At 39.9% G+C, this 18,372-nt stretch overlaps 1 protein-coding gene across 3 annotated transcripts in view; it reads right to left on the bottom strand.

The window, feature by feature from the left end:
* The window catches only part of scube1 (signal peptide, CUB domain, EGF-like 1), a 260,941-nt gene that overhangs the window by 77,434 nt on the left and 165,135 nt on the right, over positions 1-18,372 (bottom strand). For all 3 annotated transcript variants that reach the window (XM_073059144.1, XM_073059146.1, XM_073059145.1), the window contains one exon: positions 11,799-11,915. In XM_073059144.1, the coding sequence (XP_072915245.1) occupies positions 11,799-11,915 (117 nt within the window). The remainder of the gene's footprint in view (positions 1-11,798; positions 11,916-18,372) is intronic.

The following is an 18,372-nucleotide window of genomic DNA, read 5'->3' as shown; positions in this document are numbered from 1 at the left end:
CCAGATCAGGGGCAAACTGAAATTACATAAAGTGAATGGATTGCACGTCAACATGAATGGCATCAATGCCCACATGACAAGGTTCACTAATGCAATTGGATTAGACATAAAATGATCCAGCAAGGGGTAGGCATCAGTCTTTAGCTTTAGAGAGGAATAAATTACATACATGAATGGAAATATTAGGTAGCACTAGAGTAGGAATTAGTATAGTATTTATGGGGAAACAGATGGATACATTTTAAAGATGTATTTGCCATATGATGTGGACATAGTTGTCCACCCATATTTAAAAGTGGGTGGGTTGTCCCCTTTTATGTCCACCCCTATTTGCCCTTGATCTGCGAACCACTGTGGTGCACACAAAATTCTGAGGAAACTCAACACGTCATTCAGGATCTATGCAGAGAGATCAGAGTCATTTGCCTTTTGTCAGAACTGGGAAAGTAACAACAGGAATATTATAAGTTTCAGACATTGAGAAGGGTGGAGGAAGAAATGAGATATCTGTGATGGAGTGAAGACCAAAATTGTCCAGATAACCAAATTGCATTAAAAGTAGCTTCTAACAGAAGAAAATTAATGCTAATTAATCGTAGTCAATTATCTTTAACCAGCCGTCATTACTCCTCACAGTCAGCACCAAATCTTTCCCTATGTCTTAGCTACCCTCCTCTCTGCAGTTTAAAACTCTCCTGTTATTTTCACTTTCTTAGTTCCAATGAACAGTTACTGAAAAATTATTAAATCTCCCTACAAATGCTGCCTAACTTGCTGAGTATCCCCAGAATTTTCTATTTTCATTACTACTATTACTGGAACAAATATTTCCAAAAATAATTCTAAGTGTATTTAATTATTTTAAGTTAATTTCTTAAACTGGCATTGTGGGATATAAATTCATATTTCCTGCTCACTACTCCACAATTCTGGTTGCTAAACTAGTATTTTAACTGAAACAGTATCACATCCCATATAACCACATTAGGAAAATTTGATGGATTCTGCACTCGATGTGGTGCAGTAGGTTGCAAATTATTTCAATGTCATAATAAATTAATTTTTAAAAAAAAATTCTCATGTGGTAATATTGTTCAAATGGAAAAAAATCAGTCTGCCCTTCCTTTTCAATTGGCAGAAATAGGTGCACGTTTTTTGTTTCAGCACTCGATACTTTTGTCCTTGAACTAAGCCTAATATAAAAGAATAGAACTTTATAGTCACAAAGCTAACGGTTCTGTTGCACTTCCCTTTCCTGAAATGAAATGAATGGCCGAGGAAGATATATTTTGCAATATCTGCAGAATGTTGGCTGATATAATTTGTCAGTAGCTTTGGGTTTCAGATACAACGCTGCTACATTCAACCATGGCAATTTCTCCCCTTTGAGCTACGAAAAGGGAAGAGAACCCAAAGACATACTGACTGAAAGCAATATAGTGTAATTTCTATCAGAAAGAGATGTCTATTGATAGTAGGCAAAAATCACAACTGATCAAATAAGGTCTGATTAAATAATTGAATTGGGATTAAATTCGTATCACCAAAGCTTCAGTTTAAGTGAAATTCTTATTTCTAAATGTTGTTGTTTATGCATCTAATAGTGATACCAGATTGTAATTCAACCTTCTCTCCACAATTCCATGCAAATCACAAAAAGAAACAACCATGGCAAGATGATTAAACTAAACAATAGGAGAGATGAATTGCTTGTGCTGTCCGAGTAGATTACTTTAATCAATAACTCGTGCCTAATTATAGAGAAGAATCAAGGGCCTGAACTGGTGAAAAAGAGTTTATAAAAGGTGAGTAAATAGTATAGAATGAGCAGGATTTTCCTCCATAATTGTACAAAACAAGAATGCACTATTAGGTCTACTGTCACAGTACCATCACACTGTCCTGGATCAAGAATTTCCATTACTGATCGATTCAATGTATTCAAGTAACAGCGAAGATTAACTCTTATAAACATCCAGTAGAAAAGGTTGGATTAGGTCCTGAATTCCTACCTGAGGGATAAGGATTCTCAGGGTTCCTCTTGTCCTCACCTTGCATCCCACAAACCTCTGCATCCAGCACACAAGTCTCTGCAACTTACGCCATCTCGAACTGGGTCCCACGGCCAAGCACATCTTTCCCTCCCTTCAACTTTCTGCTTTCCACAGGGATTGCTCCCTACATGACTCCCTGGTCCACTGTCCCTTCCCACTGATCACCCTCCTGGCACTTATCCTTGCAAGCAGAACAAGTGCCACATCTGCCCCTACACCTCCTCCCTCACTACCATTCAGGGCCCCAAACAGTCCTTCCTGGTGAGGCGGCACTTCACCTGTGAGCTTGTTGTGGTCATTTAATGTATCCGGTGCTCCCAGTGTGGCCTCCTGTGTATCATAAGATCATAAGACATAGGCTATTATGCTATTCAGAATTAGACTATTCAGCCCATCAAGTCTGCTCCACCATTCCATCATAGTTGATCCCAGATCCCACTCAACCCCATACATCTGCCTTCTCTCCATACCCTTTGATGCCCTGATCGATAAAGAAATGACCAACTTCCGACTTAAATATACCCACAGATTTGGCCTCCACTGCAGTCTGTGACAGAGCATTCCACAGACTCACTACTCTCTAGCTAAATAAATTCCTCCTTACCTCTGTTCTAAAAGGTCGCTCCTCAATTTTGAGGCTGTGCCCTCTAGTTCTGAACACCCCTACCATAGGAAACATCCTCTCCGCATCCACTCTATCTAGTCCTTTCAATATTCAGTAGGTTTCAATGAGATCTCCATGTTCTTCCAAATTCCAGTGAAAACAGGCCCAAAGCTGCCAAACGCTGCTCATAGTTAACCTCTTCATTCCTGGAATCATCCTTGTGAGCCTCCTCTGGTCTCTTTCCAATCAGAACACATCCTTTCTGAGATATGCAGCCCAAAACTGTTGGCAGTACTCCATGCAACCTGACTAGTGTCTTATAAAGCCTCAGCATTATCTCATTGCTTTTATTTTCTATTCAATTTCTTGCATTGCATTTGCCTTCTTTACCACAGATTCACCCTGTAAATTAACCTTCTAGGAGTCTTGCCCAAGGACTCCTAAGTCCCTCTGCACCTGTGATGTTTGAACCTTCTCCCCATTTAGATAATAGTCCACACTATTGTTCGTTTTACAAAAACACTGTATTCCATCTGCCACTTTTTGCCTATTCTTCCAATTTGTCCAAGTCCAGCTGCAATTGCATTGCTTCCTCAGTATTACCTACCTCTCCACCTATCTTTGTATCATCCATAAACTTTGCCACAAAGCCATCATTTCCATTATCCAAATCATTGACAAATAATGTGAAAAGTAGTGATCCCAATACTGACCCAAGGAACACCACTAATCACTGGCAGCCAACCCTTTTTATTCCCACTCACTGCTTCCTGCTTGTCAGCCATTCCTCTATCCATGCCAGTATTCTTCCTGTAATGCCATTGAATTTTATCTTGTTACGCAGCCTCATGTGTGGTACCTTATCAAATGCCTTCTGAACATCCAAGTAAATGACATCTACTGCCTCTCTTTTGTCCACCCTGCTTGTTAATTTCTCAAAGAGCTCCAACAGATTTGTCAGGCAAGATTTTCCTTTACAGAAACCATGCTGACTTCGACTTAATCATTAGTCTCTAAGTACACCAAAACCACATCCTTAATAATAGACTCCAACACAATCCCTAACTGGCCTATAATTTTCTTTCTTTAGTCTTCCTCCCTTCTTAAAGAGTAGAGTGCATTCGCAATTTTTCAGTCCTCGGGGACCATGATAGAATCAAATGATTCTTGAAAGATCATGACCAATCCATCCGTTATGGCTTCAGCAACCTCTTTCAGGACTCTGGGATATAGTTCATCAAGTCCAGGTGACTTATCCACCTTAAGAACGCTGAGTTTGCCTGGCACTTTTTCCTTTGTAATAGCAATGGCACTCACTCCTACTCCCTGACACTCACGGACCTCTGGTTCACTGCTAGTGTCTTCCACAGTGAAGACAGATGCAAGGTACCTATTAAGTTCATCTGCCATTTCTTTGATCCCCATTACTACCTCACCAGCATCATTTTCCAGTAACTCTCACCTCCCTTTTACTTCTTATATAACTTTTAAAACTTTCAGTATCCTGCTTTATATTATTGGCTAGCTTGCCCTCATATTTCATCTTTTCCCTTCTTATAGCTTTTTTAGTTGCCTTTTGTTGGGTTTTAAAAGTTCCTAATCATCCAACTTCCCATTCACTTTTGCTATCTTATATGCCTTTTCCTTGGCTTTTATGCAGTCCTTAACTTCCCTTGTCAGCCACGGTTGCCTACCCCGCCATTTAAGAACTTCTTCCTCTGTTGGACAAATCTATCCTGTGCCTTGTGAATTATTCCCAGAAACTTCAGCCAGCTCTGCTATCCTGTCATCCCCACCAGTATCCTCCTCCAATCCACCTGGGGTAGCTCCTCTTTCATGCCTCTGTATTTCCCTTTATTCCATTGTGATACTGATATATTTGACTTATGCTTGTACCTCTCAAATTGCAGTATGATTTCAATCATATTATTATCACTGCCTCCTAAGGGTTCCCTTTCATTAAGCTCCCTAATAATATCTGGGTTATTACACAACGCCCAATCTAAGATAGACTTCCCCCGATAGGCTCATGCACAAGCTGCTCTAAAGCTGACACCAAACTGATTTTCCTAATCTCCTTGCATATTTAAGTCCCTCATTGCAAGTGTGTCATTACCCTTATTACATGCCATTTCCAGTTCCCTTTGCAATCACAACCCCACATCTATTATTACTACTATTTGGAGGCCTATATATGATTCCCAGAATGTTTTTTTTCCCCTTGCAGTTTAACTCCACCCATAAAGATTCAACATTCTCTGACCTTATGTCACCTCTTTCTAAAGATGTAATTCCATCTCTTATCAACAGAGCCACACCACCGCCTATGCCTTTCTGCCTGTCCTTTCAACACAAAGTATATCCTTCGATATTAGGCTCCCAACTATGACCTTCTTTCAGCCACGACCCAGTGATGCCCATGTCTTACCGACCATCTCTAATTATGCCTCAAGTTCGTACACCTTATTCTGAATGCTACACGCATTTAAATACAGCACCTTCAGTCCTGCATTCTTCTCCCTTTTGAATTTCGGCTCTGCAGTACAATTTAACTCTTTGCTCTGTCAGCATTTATACCCAACCACTGGCTTGTCCTTCCTTACATTCATGTTACATCCATCATCTATTTGTAATCCTGCTGGCTCATTCTCAGCTCTATCATACTGGTTCCCATTTCGGTGAAACCAAACATAGATTGGAAGCCCACTTCATCGAGCACCTTTGCATCACCTGCCACGAAAAGTGGGATTTCTTGGTAGCCACCCATTTCAATTCTACTTTTCATTCCCATTCCGATATGTTGGTCCATGGCCTCCTCTACTACTACGATAAGGGCTCACTCAGTTTGGAGCAATATTTTAGAATCCATCTGGATAGCCTCTAACTTCATGGCGTGAACACTGATATCTCGAACTTCTGGTAATTACCTCCCACCTCCCCCACTTTTCTCCTTCATCATTCACCCTTGTTTCCCTCTCTCACCTTCTCTTCTTACCTGCCATCACCTCCCTCTGATACTCTTACCCCTTTCCTTTCTTCCATGATCTTCTGTCCTCTCCTATTACATCCTTCCTTCTCCAACCCTTTATAGATAGATAGATAGATAGATAGATAGATACTTTATTCATCCCCATGGAGAAATTCAACTTTTTTCCAATGTCCCATACACTTGCTGTAGCAAAACTAATTACATACAATACTTAACTCAGTAAAAAAAAAATATGATATGCATCTAAATCACTATCTCAAAAAGCATTAATAATAGCTTTTAAAAAGTTCTTAAGTCCTGGCGGTAGAATTGTAAAGCCTAATGGCATTGGGGAGTATTGACCTCTTCATCCTGTCTGAGGAGCATTGCATCGATAGTAACCTGTCGCTGAAACTGCTTCTCTGTCTCTGGATGGTGCTATGTAGAGGATGTTCAGAGTTATCCATAATTGACCGTAGTCTACTCAGCGCCCTTCGCTCAGCTACCGATGTTAAACTCTCCAGTACTTTGCCCACGACAGAGCCCGCCTTCCTTACCAGCTTATTAAGACGTGAGGCGTCCCTCTTCTTAATGCTTCCTCCCCAACACGCCACCACAAAGAAGAGGGCACTCTCCACAACTGACCTATAGAACATCTTCAGCATCTCACTACAGACATTGAATGACGCCAACCTTCTTAGGAAGTACAGTCGACTCTGTGCCTTCCTGCACAATTCCTGCACATCTCTTTCACCAATCAACTTCCCAGCTCCTTACTTCAACCCATCCCCCTCTCCCAGTTTCACTTATCATCTGCCACCTTGTTCTTCTTCCTCCCCTCCCTAGTCTGACTTCTTCCCCCTTCCTTTCCAGTACTGATAAAGGGTCTTAACCCAAAACATTGTCTGATTATTCCCATCCATATGTACTGCCTGACCTGCTGAGCTCCTCTGGCACATTGTGTGCATTGTTCTAAATTTCCAGCATTTGCAGTACCTCTTGTGTCTAAGGAACTTAAGAGTTTCTATCTGTTGCAATATTTTCACTTATGTTTTCAACTAGCTCAAGAATCCAACTGTGACATTTTGCAGTCTGAAGTCTAAAATACAAGGACTATGTGGAGAAGATATATGCCAATGAGACTGAGGAATAAAGGGCTAAAGGTATAAATGTTGAGGCAGTGGTGACCTTTACTATTGCTGGAAATGTTGCTCTATTTCTCATCCATATGGATTGATAAGTGGAATTCGGACTTCCTCTTTTCATAAACAATTCCGCTCTGTTAATGGCTGCCTGTCTTGGAAAAATGAAATATAATATGCTTCAAGTGCAATATTCTCTCTACAGAAACCTTTCTTCGGTCTTCAATTGCTTGTAAAATTATTTTTCGTTGAAATATATACATCATTCTCCAGGACTAGAAAAAGAATTGCACTTCTGCAGTTTGGAACAGTCCACCTTTAAGAAAATAAAGTATTGAGATTAAAATTGAATTAGCTTTTAATATAAAAATTCAGAGGGGAAGCTGAATGTGTACTTGAGATTTGGCACTGACCAATTTGACCTTCATGTGAACAGTTTGAAAGACATACAAAAGTATTTTTTTTGTCAGAGCAAGGAACATTAGTAGACAACTCAGTTAAGAGTCTGGCAGTATGCCGTTTGAGAAATAATTTGGCAATTTTATTATTAGCCTTATTTACAGGCCCTATTGCTTATTTCACAACAGTGAATCTGTTTACACAGGTCTTAACTTGTATCTCGGATGTTTATTTAATGAACCGTACTGGAAAGAGCTCATGTATAGACATTTATTAGAAATGAACTTGGGAGCTTTGGATAGTACAAATGAAAAATCTGTCATTGTCCATCTAATTCATATTGTATATCCTGACAATTTCATGACACTGTGTTCATGGAATTATTGACTTATTAGGGTGAATAAGTCAAACTTGGCACTAATCCAGCATTGAAACCACCATCTTCTGAACTGGTTGGCTTAAAAATATTATATACCATCCAGAAAAATGAGAAGTCAAATTATTTTTCTGATAGTTAACTTATTGTCCTGGCAATAACAGCTCATTTATTTAGCAAATAAATAACAAAGTGACTTAAACAGGACAGTATACTCCAAGAGCATTCTCACCAATGACTTATACAACTGCAACATAATATCCCAACTCCAATATTCAATGTCCTGACTGATGAAGGCCAGCATGCTAAATGCTCTTTTCACCAATGTTTCTACTTGTGATGCAGCTTTCAATGAACTATGCACTTGTACTCCAAAGTTCCTCTATTCCATTACACTCTCTAGTGCCCTACCATTCATAGTATAAGTCCACTTATCTATTGAAATGAAATTGCCATACTGCAACCCATTTCCACAATCAATCCCCTTGTAATCAACGATTACCTTCTTCGCTATCAACAACACCTCCTAATTTGATGGCATCCGCAAACTTATAGATCAAGTCTTGTGCTTGCATATCCAAATCTTTTACGTACAATAAATAATGAATATACAAGGTTCCAAACACTGATCCTGTGGCACACCATTAGTCACCGGTCTCCATTCTAAGAAATAACCTTCCGCCACCATCCTCTGCTTCCTACCTTTGAGCCAATTTTGAATCCACTCAGCTAGCTCTCCTTGGATTCAATGGGACCTTCTAGACCAGCCTAGAAGCTCCCTTGTCAAAAACATGCTGAAATCCAAATATACAATATCCACTGCCCTATCATCATCTACATTTTTGGTTAACTCTTTGAAGTTTTCTAAAAGGTTTGTCAAGTGTGACTTTCCACATATATAGCCAGAATACAAGAGAGGCCGTGTACAATACACCGATGTGTCTATTAAGGGCATTTATTACTTGTAACCAGAGACAAATTTCCAGGCAATATTTTTAAGCTATATTACATGTTTCAAAGATAGTCAGTGCAATAGGTAAGGGATACTTTCAACTTCATACTTCAAAATCTATTTTTAAAATTGTGCGAAGAGTAATAAGGTTTTCAAGTATGGTTCATTGATTGAGTCTGAATAACTACAGACTCAGAAACCCCCAACTATAGCCTTGTTATGAAACAGTTATTGTTATTTTGTTGGTTCTCAATGTCAGCCAATGCCATCCTTCTTAGTGAGCAAATCCCACTCCAGAACCACAAGGAGAAATTTTTCCAGTGAGATCATGAAGTACTAGAGATGCAACCTTTCACATAACATGTTAAATTTAAGCCATCCTGCTTTTTCAAGTGGACAATCTCTGCAAACCCCTTCTTAAGTTTCAATGGAGTGAACCTCACCAGACAGGCTGGAATTTATCTCTTGTAGGCTGGCTATTATTTAGCCCTCAAATTTGCTGTCTTGATTCCCACACTGTTTTAATTGTTTTGCAATACCCATGACATGTTTTAGAAATTTGGGTATGAATGTTAACTAGTGGAAGTTTTATGAGTCTTTATTTATGTCTACTATTGGTTGCATAATACACACCTTCAGAATCAATCAACCTCAACTGAGAGATTGGACAAAATGGAATGAACTACAAAATTATGAGGCAAACCATAGAGGTGGCATTAACCAATCAAGTGCAAATGGCATAATACATTTCTCAGAGAAACAAATATTTTGGGATGCAATCAATTTCCAAAGAGTGCTGACTCCCGGAAACCCAATTGACTTCTCTCTATGACCTCCCAATGCTGCTATTCTTCTGACTTGTTGATCTCCATTGAAATCTTTACAGTCCTCCTCTTCTTCCACCTCCATTCACTCTACAGTTATGATCATCTTTCCTATTAGCTCAAACCATGCATCAAAATACATCACTTTCTGCTTGTCTACCATAGTCTCTAATAAACTAGTAAGCTGTATTTTCCCTGGCCTGAGTAGTTTGTTGTCATTACTATCCATGGGATTTCAAACAATCTTCTTCAGATTCATATTTCAGATGAATTGATGGGATGCAGTGGATGCTTTGTTGAACCCTGAGAAGATCAGTTGACTTTAGAGCAATGGCACTTTCATTAAGGACTTTCTCTTTTCATGTCAGTTGTAAACCAAATGTATCGTTTGTTTTGCATTACTCATTTTTAGGTCCCTAGACTTCAGCCCTTTTAAATCTGGTAATTTAACTTGAATTGACATTCATTTTCAAAATCTCTCATGCAACGTTCCATAGCTAAGGTATGCTTTTAAATAATATTTTTCCTGCACATTGACGCACTGTTGTACATGCTTATACTGTAAAAGATACAGCCCTTAGTACTTATGAGAGTCAAAGTATAGAATGTGTGGGACCGATAAAAATTTCCCTTTGCCCTTCCCCCCTACGCTGACTAATAAAATGGGAGAAATTCAATGATGCATGCCAATTAGGAAACTAAATACCCATTTTTATTTAGCTATGCTTTTATGACATAAAATATTGATGTTACATCTGGAGTTAGGAATCAAAGCATATCTAATTCATACAATGCTAGAGGAATAGACAATAGGTGCAGGAGTAGGCCATTTGGCCCTTTGAGCCAGCACAACCATTCAATGTGATCATGGCTGATCATCCACAATCAGTAACCCGTTCCTGCCTTCTCCTCATATCCCTTGACTCTGCTATCTTTAAGAGCTCTATCTAACTCTTTCTTGAAAGCATCCAGAGAATTGGCCTCCACTGCCTTCTGAGGCAGAGCATTCCATAGATCCAGAGCTCTCTGGGTGAAAAAGTTTTTCCTCAACTCAGTTCTAAATGGCCTACCCCTTATTCTTAAACTGTGACCTCTGGTTCTGGACTCCCCCACCATCGGGAACATGTTTCCTGCCCCTAGCATGTCCAAACCCTTAATTATCTTACATGTTTCAAACTCAGCAAGTCAGGCAGCATCCATGGAAATGAATAAGCTGTCCTGATAAAAGGTATCAGCCCGAAATGCTGACGGTTTATTCATTTCCATGGATTCTGCCTGACCTGCTGAGTTCCTCCAGCATTGTGTGTGTGCTGCTCTGGATTTCCAGCATCTGCAGAATCTCTTGTACTTAAAATGTAATTGAAGGGACTGTGGCTAATTTTACAATGTGCATATGCAATGTAAGTAACATTTCTGAATAGTAAAGTCTGATCAACATATTTGGAGGCCCCTGGTTGACAACTTTGGCACTGACACACTTATCAGGAAATTATCATGGAAATGATGTATCTTTTAGGAATTGAGGCCAGCAGAGAGGTAAATCATGTCTTGCAACAACTCCAGGATGACTACCATCTGTTTTGTAAGCCCTATTCCCATATATAATTCAATGCAGACAGTGTTGGCACCAGGCCTAGTGCTGTCACCTCCGATTGCTACGTGCTTCTTCTACCTACAATACCATGCCAAACCTCGGTTATCTTCACCTTTATCTGTATCCTGCTCTTAGTCTTCTGCTTGTTTAGCACAGGGGAAGCATCATGTACGTTTTTAAGTTCTCCAAAAAATTTTTAATTTGTCACCTGATTACTAATGCATCTGATTATGCATTTATCACCTGATTACCTAATGGTTAAATTTCACTAATGCATGTGAATCTGCATATGGAACTCTGTCTTGGAAAACTGAATGCAAGGATCGATTTCAGCCTTTTTGAAAGCAACCAAAACACACAGTTGAATAAATTGTACCAAATATCAAAAAACATGCTTTTGTCTTGAAATAGTTTATCATCAATTCTACTTGAATCACAAAGATCAAGAGGAGGAATAATGGCATAAACTTACAAAAAGAACTAGTAGCAATGGTAGATTTTCAGAGAATTAACAGATTTTCTTTGTTCTGAATAGTATCAAATACTACTTGCACATCAACATGTACTGTACCGCCTACAGTATCTGAAGATTTACAATTATTAGTACCACAAGGGCCAGCTGCTGGTGTAGTGGCATCAGCACTGGACTTCAAGGCAGATGGTCCTGAGTTCAAACTCAGCCAGGTCCCAACCTGGGCAGCAGCTGTATCTGCGCGGAAGAAAGGCCTGGCAATCTACTTCCATATCTTGCCACGAAAACGGCAATCTACTTCCGTATCTTGTCCATGAGGTCATGAAGAGTCGGACTCCACCTAACGACTGAACAACAAAGTACCACAAAAAACACTGAAGTCTAATGATACATTAACAAGCACAGGAACTGACCTTTGCATGTTTTCCCATCGGGTTGCAGCGTGAATCCAACAGGACAGCTACACCGAACTCCTGTAGCAGTATCTTTGCATGTACGATCACAACCTCCATTATTCACAGCACACGTTTCTGTTAATTATAAATTCAATATGGAAAATATCATTAAGCTTCAGAAATATCAGATTGACATTTACTTAGTAGGCAAAAGATGATGAAAATTCTATCATCACTTAACACACAGAAGTCTCATATCAAGATGATTTATATTTAAAAAATGAATAAGCAGCAACATATTCTGTGCAGTGTACATTTACATTTCTTTATAATTTATCTTCCTGCTTTTTTGTATGGAAGTGCTGACTTATACTGCAGTGCAGTTACACAAGAGCAGTCAAGTAGCTCACTTGTGAGGTCGCAATTGAATATGGGCCAATCTCATCTCAAAGCCACCTACAAAGGTGTCCATCCTATAAAGATTAAAGCACAATACTGGCTATCCATTCCCCTGAAAGCCCAGGGGCACTACAAGCATTTGTAGTTCTTTATTACCTTCCAGTTGAATTCATCACATACTGGAATCAAACCAAGTATCTTCCTTACGTAGCTTCTTTTTCTGTTTATTAAATGCACCACCAATGAAGGTTATTTTTTCTAAGCACAGGGATTATCACTAAACTGCAACATTTGCTGAAGTAACAAGAATAAACACAGAGAATGGCATCCTGTAAAAAGATTCTCCGTTTTATTTACAGCAAAAATCTGCACAGAATGTAGCACTGCAAAGTGTTAAGGGATATATTGGTGCAAAAAAAAAGATGTTGCACAAGAAAGCGAGCATTTCAGCAATATTGATTTCTCACCAAGTGAAGTCATTGTGGGTGAATATCAGAATTCAGTTAATCATTTGATGAGGAGTAAACCATGTGTATATTTCTACATTTGGAAATCTAGAACATCAAAGTATTAAAGCATAATGCAAACTAGCTTGTGTGTGAAGAACGTTCTGAAGTTAAAATATCCATTTATAGAATATGTGGATACATGGGACTGCAGGAGGCTTGGAAATGCAATCTGATGATTTTGCACATATCTATTTAGCAAGATTCAATATAAAGGTTTTTTTAAGAGGTGACTAGCTAAGGAGTTACATTTCTAAGAAATGAAAACAACAGTCTGTGGAGAATCTTTGGAACACCTCATCACAGCCAGAAGACTGGTGTCATGAATTTTATAGTGAATTCTAATACTTAATGGCAGGTTCTGTTATTCCTACTCCGTCTGTAACAGTGCCCTGGATTTCTACAGGCATTCCTGGTGTAGTTTACTGGCTCTGCCTCACTGAGCCAATTTGACTGCGAGTGTCTACCACCAAGCTGTCTGAATACAACTTGACCATAAAAGCATTGTCCCTTTCATTCCCCAGTCACCCCCATTTCCATTATCCAGAGGGTATGGGTATGCTTTGATTCCTGGAATAGTCATTCTTGGTAGCAAAGCCATGGGTGAGTGCTTTCTCATTTGAGCTGAGGCAGGAGAAGATTTCAGAATTTGAGCTTTGAATGGAATTCAAATGGATTTAACTGAAAATATTCTTGAGCATGGATCTGAGTGAAAGCTGAACCTCAATGCCGTGTTAAATATGACATCAAGGCCAAGAAGAGTCTGATTCAGTTTCAGCCAATGACTGAAAAAGGATGGAACTGGTGGCAAGATGGTAAAACTTGTGATGGGAACTGATATTGAAAGTATTGGCCTCATTGATATTTAGTTGAAAGAATTTTCTTCTCACATAGAGAGATAAGCCTTGTTTTCTAATGAAGTTGCCAAGGTGAGCCATGGAGATGAACAATAGGAGGGGCTAAGAATAGATCCATGTTGAGCATGTGATAATGGAATCTGTTTGGAAAGAAAAGTCATGAATGTTGGTTCAATGGCTGTGACTGGAAAAGTTAGAATGGATCTGGATTTGTATCATCTCATCCTGTTGAACAACACTGGACAGTGCTGGTGGAGGGTGGTGTTGACAACCTTAACAAAAGAATGATGAAAATTCTGAGAAACGAGAAGGAAATACATTTATCACAATCACATAGGCTGCTATTAATTGCCTTGACTAGAGCTATTTTTGCAAGGTGACAGAAATCTGACCAAAGGAATTCAAGAATGGTGTTCTGGGCAGGAATGATGGCAAAGTCCAAGGTCCTTTATGAGGAAAGGTTGATGACAGCACCTTATAAAATGAAGGGAATGGTATCTGGGAAAAGAAAATTACCATCAACATCTGAAAAAGAAAGCAGCATAAGGTGGGATATGGTGAAAGGATTAGGGTAAGGGTTGCATGATTGGGAAATAGGAGAGACAAAAGCTACAAGAGCTTAATTGGAGCTGTAAGGATGCAGGGAGAGAAGTGAAGAGATTGATATGAAAATCATTACAGGTTTGTCCTATTAACAAGGGGAAGAGGAAAAAATAGCACAGCATGGTATTGTCTGATGTGATGATACAGCTATTTGTGAGCTAGTATTATTTGGAGGTGTTCGGGAGAAGAGATGGCAAGCAGGGGCTAGTCGATGGGGCAGGGGTGTGGATAATGGCTAATAGAATGATCTTCTAATAATATTGGGAAGCAGATTGACAGATATATGCAGAATCCAGAAGTGATTCTTTCAGATCCAACAGCATATACTGAAAGCAGTTTTCTACTATACCTATTCCAACCTGATGTTAATATTGGGGATTGCACTAGGGAAACTGACAGGATTACACATAGTAATAGCTTTAGCGGTGATATGGTTGTCAATGGTGGAAGTAAGGACCTGGTTGAGATTTCTGAGCTGCAGAGATGTGGGGGCAAATTGAGTGACAAAGGTCAGACAACCGAAAGGTCAATAAACTGAGAGGTCAATAACCTGAAACACTAAGCCAGATTTTGGCACGAAAAGCCAACACTTCAACACACAATGAGCAGCATTCTCGTGTTGAACTGCCAGGAAGTTCAGGAGTTCCATGCATGTGTGCACAAAAGCTGAAAACTCAGCTGTGTGGAGTTACTTGCAGTGTTTTTCACAACTCTGTTCTATTGCTGGAATACTCTAGCGGGGAAGGAGCAGGTTGAGGCCAGTGTTTTCAGAGTCAAATTTTATTTACCTGACTTTTGGAATTTAGTTTTAACTGAATTTAGGTTATTACATTTTTAATAGACTTAAAATGTTTTTACAGGTTCTGAACACCAGGCAGTTGTAGTAATGGCTAAACCTAGGGCTATAGCTGAGTAGATAGTTGGATTCCTGAGCCGGACTTGCTCTGACTCCACTGACTAGGTAATGGGATTTACACCTGCCAGGTCCTGCTATACTACAAAGCCTCACTACCTAGCCTGGAGCCAGGTCCTATATACCAACTCTTCACAGGTACAATGTTAGCATGATCTCTTTATATTGGTCAGCAGTGAGTATAGGTGGATTGTTGCTAACTGCAAGTCCTGGGGCATTTATTTGTTTCTCTTCACAAGCTGCCTAAACTGTCAAGCATTTCCAACCATTTCTGCTTTTGGGAGCAAGCTAATTTTGGAGAGGTGGGGAGTAAACACAGAGGATATATTGTTGATGAGAAGGAAGTGTGGGGGTCATAAACAGGGATGTCCCCATCTGTGACTGGGAATGGCAAGGTAACTTGAGATGGCAATGGTGGCTGAAAATATACATTTTGGTGAGTTTCCATGGAAAGAGGGAGAGATTAAAGGAAGATAAGGGAATAGTGAATTGAGAACACAAGAACAAAGTAATTGAATTCACATAAGGATAAAAAGATTGTAAGATTCAGAGGTTGTTGGAGAAAGAATGCATTGAAGATGTATGAGTGAGAACATATTTGCTTGGAAAAGTGTTATAGAATCTATGTCAACAGAATGCAAATGAGATTAATTAAGGCAGTTATGACAATGTGTTCTGTAACATCCAATATTATCCAAGATTGTACCTTCAGAAAATCCTGCCTGAAGACCAAAGGACCTGTCATCTATAACTTTACTTAATGTGCAAGTGATGTTCCAATTGAAACAAGAAGGTATTTTTTAACACATTAAATAATTCAGCAGCCAGAAGAAATTAAAGGGGCATGGTTGTTATCAGTGGTGAAGAATACTAACAGATTCATACGGTGAAATGTGTTTGTGTTAACAATCGACACAACCAAGGATGTGCTGGGGACAACTCGCAAGTGGCAACTCACAATCTGGCACCAGCATAGCATGCCCACAATGTTCAGCAGAAGAATACAGGCAGCAGCAAAACAGCAACAACAAAACAAGACAACGATGACAAAACAAGCCCCATTCCCAGCCTTCCACTCATAAATCCACTCACACACACAGACAGGCCTCCAGCACCAGGACCGGTCTCCCCCACGCTTTCAGTCCTTGGCCCCCAACTGTCAGATATCGGAATTGACCTCTGGTCAAGCCAACCCAAGGGCTTCAACCTCTGGGCCTCTACCTCTACAGTTATCAACTTCAGTTTTTGATCTTTGGGCTTCCACCTCCAGACTCTCCATGCTCTGGATTCCAAACTTTGGCTTTGCCCACCGGACTCTGCTGACCTGTGTATTAACCGCAGGACTCACCGATCAGGGGTTTGACCTTCAGGACTTGATCTCAGGACTTGCTGATCACAGGTATCAGATCTGAGCTTCAACTTCACAGATTCAGATTCACATGGACCTCCAGCTCTGGGATTCACCAACCTGAGTGGATGGTCACTGGCCCTCATGACTTCTGTCCGTGTAGTCCTTCAAACTTGGACTCACTGGTCTCCTCAGCACCTGCCTACCCAATCTCTGGGTTGAACGTAGAGTGAACTTTCCTTGGACTCTGAACATCTGACTCTTCATTTACACCCCGACCTCCAACTCTCCTCATTCCTGTCCATAAGCCCTAAGCTGACCCCAAAACCATCGCTATGAACCCAAAAAAATTCAAATGTCGGAGCCACAACATTGATGGACCACGGCGCCATTTTGACTGGACCCAGAAAGGACAGTTACCCAGAAAATTAAAATCCTGCCAACAAAACAGTTCAAGGTATAAAGCCTACAGGTGTGTAGTTGAATTTATGCAGCGTGTCACACAATCTCATGAAGGAAAATTCGGGGAAACTAAGAGGAGTAACATAAAATAATAATCATCAATTGGTGTACATTGCAATTGGATGGAGCATGCAAATCTAGACTGAGCTGGTGTGTGGACGTGTGATTACAGCAAAGACTGAAATGATGTAGCACTACATTTCATGTTGCACATCTAGTGCAAACCATTTACTCATCAATAATCTGCACATTCACACTTGTTTTAAGCTTTTCCTGAAGTACTTGGCAGTCACAAGAGCTTACCCTGGAGCAGAAATGAGAGCAAATGTTTGTGATTTCAGGGCAATCTTTGTCCAATAATGTGACAAAAGAAACAATGCATTCATGGCAAAATTATAAGAAGTTAGAAACCAGTTCTCACAGACTCAAAAGGGAAGTGTCATTGGCCCAATACAATTGCATTCTCCTCAATCATAATGAGTGGATAAATCTGTAGTGATAAGCTATTGCTTTTAATGCAGTATCATGGGAAAGTGGAGGCAGGGTAATGTACAGATTTAAATGATAAGTACAGAATGCTCAGGTATCTGCACTTGACCTTTACTGTTCCCAGCATTGCCAAATTCACCACCTACATCTTGACAGGTTGTCATTGATCATACTCTGAACTGAACCAGCTATGCTAACACAATTTTTGCAGAACTGATGAAGAGATTGGCTAATGGTTCATCCCATTAAAGCTTCTCTGCAGGTACAAAATCAGAAATTTGATGGGCCACCAATCAGTTGCTTGGATCATCACAGCAGCAATAATGATCAAGAAACTTTATATCCAGGACAAATGTTAATTTTACCTGGTTCCTTCAACTGAGAACAATACTGACCACCTCCACCAAGGACATGGTGCTCACAACACATAAAAGCAGACAAGATGAAAAGCATTGACAGTGGCAGCCTACATGCTAGAGTCAATAATCAATGAGGAAATTGCAAGTCCTCAAGAAAATATCATCAAACCTAATCAGCATGATTTTATGAAAGGTGCAGTAAGTCATACTTGACAAATTTGCTTAAAATCCTCTGAGACTGTGACAGCAATCCACATCTCAGATCAATCCCATCAATCCCTTTCCCCATTTACTGTATTCTTTATAACTTACTTACCAATTCACCTACTGAACAGCATATGGGAAGAAAGCTGAGCACCCAAGGGAAATCAGTACAATGGCAGGAAGAACGTGCAAACAGCACACAGATAGCAGCAGAGGTTAGAACCAAACCAGGGTCGCTTGAGCTGTGAGACAGCTACAATGCCTCTGTGCAGGCCATCTTACTTTGACAAGACTGGGAACTCCCATGGAACAGACAAGGTTAAGATTGTGATGGTGGGAATGGCTGGGAGGTGACACAGGGAAGGTAAAAGATTCAGTAGTGTTTTTATGCTGCATCAGCCATAGAGAATAGTAGCTCAGGGTGACCACTAGAACAAGGAAGATACAATGTT

This window comes from Hemitrygon akajei, chromosome 10, assembly GCF_048418815.1.
Source record: "Hemitrygon akajei chromosome 10, sHemAka1.3, whole genome shotgun sequence".
Classification (NCBI taxonomy): Eukaryota; Metazoa; Chordata; class Chondrichthyes; order Myliobatiformes; family Dasyatidae; genus Hemitrygon; species Hemitrygon akajei.
This window is presented reverse-complemented; position numbering and strand designations above follow the sequence as displayed.